Below are 6,878 nucleotides of genomic sequence, written 5' to 3'. Positions count from 1 at the left end.
TGTCATTTATGGTCTCTTTAGGGTATATTCCCAGTAGTGGAATTGCTGGGTCAAATGGTATCTCTGTATGCAACTTTTTGAGAAAGTGCCACATCTATTTCAGCTTTTTTAATAAAGGCAGGGTTGTCTGCTTTTTTCCTCCACAGAGACTTAGTAGATGAGGCTAAAAACTACCTTCTATTGCCTCAAGAACGGCCACTAATGCAGGGACCAAGGACAAGACCACGTAAACCTATTCGATGTGGAGAAGTGCTCTTTGCAGGTTTGAATCTTAACATATTGTGAATATTGGACTAAAACCCAAATATTTTCCCATGTGAGAAACTGTTATTTGGATAATCCTTTGGACAAACTGATATGCACTGTAATTAAGAACACATAACAATAGTCTTAAAAGGTATATGAGCCTCTGAAATAATCTTTAAATTGTAATTTTTTTTTATGAGTAAACCTTTCACACATATAAAACTGTGTTCCTTTTCTGCACGAGCGTTTCTTAAGTATGTTGCTTAACTCGCTTCAGAGCTCCCAAGACGAATTATGCATGTTCTTTGTTTTGCTAAGCACAGTATACGCAATAATAAGTAACTAGTTTGGCCCCAGTTATACCATTACTTCTGCCTTGAAAATTGTAAGTCTCATAAGATCACCATAAAACAGTAAATTGAACATTCCGTTCATTTTAATACTATCATAGTTAGAGGAAATGGTTACATTTTACTTACTAGCGGGATTTCCCCTCCTTTCTGTTAATATTAAAGAACACAGTAAGAAAAAATGTTTTAAGTTTGATTTGGGAGACATGAAATCCAATAAAAATTTGGCTTCCCTTATAAAATTGTGCTTGAGATTAGACTATGAGTTCTTGCCAATGCTTGCAATGCTTATGTTTGCAGCCAAGTTTTCTTTTAGAATTTGAGCTATTTTTCCTGATACTGAAATATCTTACTTATATCATAGAACAAAATTTAAATTTAAGGTAATCAATTTACACAGAATTTACTGTGACTTATTATTAGTTGAATATAAGTATTTAAAATGGAAACAATATAATTGATAAAGCTCATTGAGATTTGAAATAAAAATAATTTTCAGATTCATTTGAAATGAAGTTGAAGTAGTCCTATATTACTGTAGTTCAGGTAGTTGTTTAACACCTTTTTGAAGCCAGTAATTTTCAAATGTTTCAGAAGATAGTTATTCTTACACTTCACATTTAATGCTCCAGAATCCTGAATTCCATTTTGGAATAAAGACAATGTTGAAAGAGATACAATTAGAAAGAATAAGAAACAAAGTATATTTTCCAATACCATAATATTTTTCCCCAGAGTGCTCAGAAGAAGCTTTATGGAATTTTATTTGAAACTGTTATTTTTGTTTGAAACTTTTCTTTTGGGGAGTATTCACTTAATAAAAAATGAAATTTATTGCAAATATTTTCCAATCTTAAATATCATATTGAGTAATTTAGAATTGATTGTAGACTGCTTATTTCAACAAAAACCCAAAATTGTGTGTATATCAAGAATTTTTGTACTAATTTAGTGACAGAAGAACCTATGAAGAGAGATAGAGGAGTCAAAAATCTATCTCTCCAAGTAAAAATAAAAGCAGCTTCAGAAGTTTGATAGTTCTGTTATTGTGTGTACCATCAAATTGGATCTGACTGGCACAAGAGGAGATTGCTCCTACTTCTCCAGTGGAGCATCTGGTGGATTCAGACCTGTGTCTTAAGAATTGCAGTGCAGCTTCTTGCCACAGGCTACATTTGATAATTCTTTATATTTTTTTATTGAACACTGTAATTTATGTAATGTAACATTTTATACTTTAGGAAAAGTTACTTATTTCACTTTTTAATTTTGATTCTTCTTTTTATCACTGAAGAAACTATGGTTCAGTGAAATTTGACACATTTTCCAAAGATCACATACCTAGCAGAAACAACACTTTCCCTCTAGTTACCTGGTGATCTGCTTCAGTAAAAAAGGAAAAAAAAATAGACAAAAATCTTCTGGACAGCTGTACTCTGTCACATGTTTTCACTATAAGTTGAAATAAACTCAATGACAGGACCTTCTGTTTTGTGCCATATTATCTCCACATTTTCTTGAACTGATGTCCTTTCATTCCTCTCTAAAATGGACATAATAACACTGTAGTTATTTCCTATTGAGTTGGAACCTACCCGTGGTTAGAGGCTGTTTAATTGTATAGGAGGAAATTGCCCATGTTTCTCCCGCAGAGCAGCTGGTAGATTTTAACTGAGTGCCTTTGGAATTGCAGCACTTACCTTGCCACTAGGCTACCAATCTCAGGAGAGCAAGTTATATATCGTGACTTATTTGACCTGGTTCTAGGGACATTTGGCAAATCCAAGAATTAAGTTACTGTATAAAGATTAGCAATGAGTTGTCACTGTGCAGGTATCCTAACCATTTTTATTATTTCCCCAGTTGGTGGTTGGTGCAGTGGCGATGCCATTTCCAGTGTTGAACGATATGATCCACAGACCAACGAATGGCGAATGGTAGCTTCAATGAGCAAAAGGAGATGTGGTGTTGGGGTCAGTGTTCTTGATGACCTATTATATGCAGTAGGAGGCCATGATGGGTCCTCTTATCTTAATAGTGTTGAAAGGTGAGTTGAGTCAACTAGAAATTTTTTCCAATTACACAGTTTTAATTTGAGATGTAATTAGGAAATAGATGTGATTGTTTTTACTTTAGTGGCTGGGCTTTATTAGAAGGGTGGCATCAGGATTGGAGGTAGACTCATCAGCAATCTGCGTTATGCAGATGACACAATCCTGCTTGCTGAAACTGAGGAGGACCTGAAGCACTTGCTGCAGAATGGCAAGGAATGCAGCCTTCAATATGGATTGAAACTCAGCATCAAGAAAACAAAGATTCTCTCCACTGGGCCTGTTGGCAGCATCATGATAGATGATAAAGAGAATGAGGTTGTTGACAGCTTCAATTTGCTTGGCTCTACAATCAACAGTCTTGGTACCAGCAGCTAGGAAATTAAAAGACGGATTGCACTGGGAAAGTCAGCTGTCAGAAACCTCTCCAAAATACTGAAGAACAACGATGTCAATCTGGAGACTAAGGTGTGCCTGACAAAGGCCATGGTGTTTGCAATCACTTGCTATGCATCTGAGAGCTGGACAGTGACTAGGGATGATAGAAGGAGAAGTGATGCTTTTGAGCTGTGGTATTGGAGAAGAGTATTGAATATACCATGGACTGCTAGGAGAACAAACGAGAGTGAAGCCAGAGTGCTCCTTGGAGGCAAGGATTCTGAAGCTTTGTCTGACATACTTTGGACATGTTGCAAGGCGGGATCAGTCCTTGAGAGTGAGATCATGCTTGGTAGTATGGAGAGATCGCACAGGAGAGGAAGACTCTCGATGAGATGGATTGATTCAGTGACTGGGGTAATGGGGGTAGGTGTGTTGGAGACAATAGGATTAGCACAGGATAGAGCAGGGTTTAAGGCTGTTGTAGGTAGGATTGCTTTGAGTCGCAGGCAACTTGACGGCACATAACAACAACAACAACATTGCATCTATGGCACTAGTTGCATCCTAGAAAAGTTAGCATGATACACAAATATTTTCTGATCATATATCTCCACCTGATTTTCTAGTTTCTTTTCCATAGAACATAGCCTTTCTCTCAACATGATACTGCAAACCCACCAAACTACTTGTAGTTCCTTGACTGCAGCATCCTTTCCTGTGCCTCTTTTCCTACATGTGTGCATGCTGTACTTTCTCCTCTGGCATGTTGATTTCTCTTAGTTACCTATTATATACTTAAATTTGGGAGGGGTGGTTTTGTGTTTGTGAAGCAGTAAGGTAGTTTCTTTTCCCCGGGGTGCAGGTGGGCTATGCTTTCAAGGTAAAAGTCAGAAGCTCTTGCTCTTAGTACGAGAGGTTATATACAGAGATTGTTGGTGGGTTCAGGAGGTCTCATGAAGAAGTCTTGGTTGGGCTCTTTTCTGTTGGCACCTTTTCTTACCTTGCAGGTGAAGTCTTAGGTCAGCTTGTTTTCTATGGTATTCCTCAAACTTCCTGGTTTTTCCCAGTTGAGCTTTCTACTAGTAGTTGAAGCTGGCTGGAACTAGGGGGCAGAGGACTTTATCTGAGAAGTAGAACTTCTAGTGACAATGAGGCCATTTTATTTTACCTGTCAGAAAGTTAGAGCTACCATCTTTATTTTGAACTTGCAACTTAATAAATTGTGAGAGAATAAATTTCTTTTTCTTAAAGCCACCATTTGTAATATTTCTTTTATAGTAGTACTAAGTAACCAAGGGAAGCTAACTGAGCAGAGATTCAATGTTCATCAAGAAAAAAGATACTAGAGTATGTAACTGGTTTTTTTCATAACTTCTAGCTTCTTGCTCTCATATGCCCTTTTTTATTAAGCTTGTGGACTCTGAGTTAAAATGATTGTTGGTCCTAAACATGTTTATTAAACCTTGTAGCTTATCAAGACCTAGAAATGTAAATTGTATTCCTGAAAGAAACACAGGCGATAACTCCATGAAAATTTAAAAATAAAATACACACACTTAAAAATTAATATGTACATGACAAAATATTTATAACTTAAAGACAAAGATAGCAAGCCTAATTAAATGTTATAATTAAGTGTTGCGATGGAACTTAGGTAGTATGCAGGGACAATTGTTATGTGCCATTGAGTCGCCTGCATAGTGACCCTACGTGACCTATGAACAACAGCTCTGAAGCCTGCTTGTCCTGACTCATTCTCACTAACTCCAACACACTAACCCCAATTGCCCCAGTTACTGTATCAGTTCATCTCATCCAGGGTCTTCCTCTCCTGTGTTGTCCCTCCACCCTTCTAAGCATGATGTCCTTCTCCAATGATTGATTGCTCCTGGTCACAAGCCTAAACTATGTGAGATGGATCTTCAAAATCCCAGCCTCCAAGGATAAACTTGATATTGTGACAGCCATATGATGCAAAAGGAAGAACAGAGAAGAACTATGCCACAAGACCACAGCAGAGACCATTAATATACATTTTAATTTTTATGCATTCATTTGAAAATAAATGACTCATGCTTCTAAAATTAAAAAAGTTCTAAAAAGAGCAAGAAAGATACAAGAGAGTAACATATGCTCTTTAATGCTAACCCTTGAAAACATTAGACTGTATAAAATAATTCCAACACAAAAGGACAAATATTAGATGATCTGAACACTCTTGGCACCAGCAGCCAGGAAATTAAAAGATGTGTTGCTATGGGAAAGTCTGCGGTTAGAGACCTCTCTAAAGTACTAAAGTGCAAAGATGTCAGTCTGGAGACTAAGGTGTGCCTGATACAAGCCATGGTCTTTGCGATCACTTGCTATGCATCTGAGAGCTGGACAGTGACTAGGGAGGATAGAAGGAGAATTGATGCCTTGGAGCTGTGGTGTTGGAGAAAAGTATTGAATATACTATGAACTTCTAGGAAAACAAACAGGTTTGTCCTGGAGAGGGTGAAGGCGGGCTGCTCCTTGGGGGCAAGGATTCTGAAGCTTTGTCAGACATACTTTGGACATGTTGCAAGGAGGGACCAGTCCTTGGAGAGGGTTGTCATGCTTGGGCGGGTGGAGGGACAGCGCAGGAGAGCAAGACCCTTGATGAGATGGATTGATTCAGTGACTGGGGTAATGGGAGTACGTGTGTCAGAGATGGTGAGATTGACACAGGACAGGACAGAGTTTAGGGCTATAGGATCGCTATGAGTCGCAGGCAACTCAATGGCACATAACAACAACAACAACATTTATATTAACTATCTAGCCTAAGCATATGTATAGAAACAAAAGTCTGTTAGTAGTTCTTGTGGCTAGGAGGAGGAAGAAGCAGCAGCTAAACTTTACAGGATAACAAATTTCCATTTGAGGTGCTGAAACAGTTCTGGAAATACATAATGATGAGTGTTACACAATATTTTGAGTGTACTTAATGTCACTGAATTGTACACTTAATAAGGATTAAAATGAAATAAATTATATGTTATAATATTTTACCATAATTTGATTAGAAAAAGTGAAGAGGTGAGCTACATTAAAAGGAACTAAACTTCTTTAAAAGATAGAAAAAAGTAAAGGTAAAATTAATTAGAAACAGACCAGTTAATATAACTATAAAATTACCATTTGTTAATATTTTTTAAGTTCAAAATTAACATAAATACAAATATTGAGACCTAGCAATCCTACTTCTTGTTTTATATTTGCATAAGAAAAAATATTAATAGTTTTATTCCCAGTAGAAAATTGTTTTAGCTCTAGAATACATAAAGAGGAATAGGACTACATCATATATAGCACATATGATATAGTGAAATATAGTCAGTCTAAAGAAGTCTAGCCTGACTAGATCTCACAAATATGTTGAAGGGAAAAAGATTTTCAAACAATGTCTCTGGTATTATATGTTGTTGTTGTTATGTGCCATCGTGTTGCCTGCAACTCATAGCAACCCTGTGTACAACAGCCCTAAACCCTGCTCTATCCTGTGCCAATCTCATTGTCTTTTACACACCTACCCCCATTACCCCAGTCCCTGAATCAATCCATCTCGAGAGTCTTCCTTTCCTGCACTGCCCCTCTACCTTCCCAAGCATGACCTCACTCTCCAAGGACTGATCCCTCCTTGCAACATGTCCAAAGTATGTCAGACAAAGCTTCAGAATCCTTGTCTCCAAGGAGCACCCTGTTTTCACCCTCTCCAGGGCAAATCTGTTCTCTTAGCAGTCTATGGTATATTCAGTACTCTTCTCCAACACCACAGCTCTAAAGCACCAGTTCTCCTTCTATCATCCCTAGTCACTGTCCAGCTCTC

The 6,878-nt window shown here is 37.5% G+C and overlaps 1 protein-coding gene across 1 annotated transcript in view; it reads left to right on the top strand.

Moving 5' to 3' along the window:
* Positions 1–6,878, top strand: part of KLHL20 (kelch-like family member 20) — a 91,371-nt gene that overhangs the window by 66,589 nt on the left and 17,904 nt on the right. Inside the window, exons 6-7 of the mRNA XM_006892628.1 lie at positions 147–262; positions 2,460–2,643. Of these exons, the coding sequence (XP_006892690.1) occupies positions 147–262; positions 2,460–2,643 (300 nt within the window). The remainder of the gene's footprint in view (positions 1–146; positions 263–2,459; positions 2,644–6,878) is intronic.

The sequence above is a fragment of the Elephantulus edwardii genome, unplaced genomic scaffold, assembly GCF_000299155.1.
Source record: "Elephantulus edwardii isolate Elephantulus edwardi_28Jun2011 unplaced genomic scaffold, EleEdw1.0 scaffold00117, whole genome shotgun sequence".
In the NCBI taxonomy this organism is placed as follows: Eukaryota; Metazoa; Chordata; class Mammalia; order Macroscelidea; family Macroscelididae; genus Elephantulus; species Elephantulus edwardii.
This window is presented reverse-complemented; position numbering and strand designations above follow the sequence as displayed.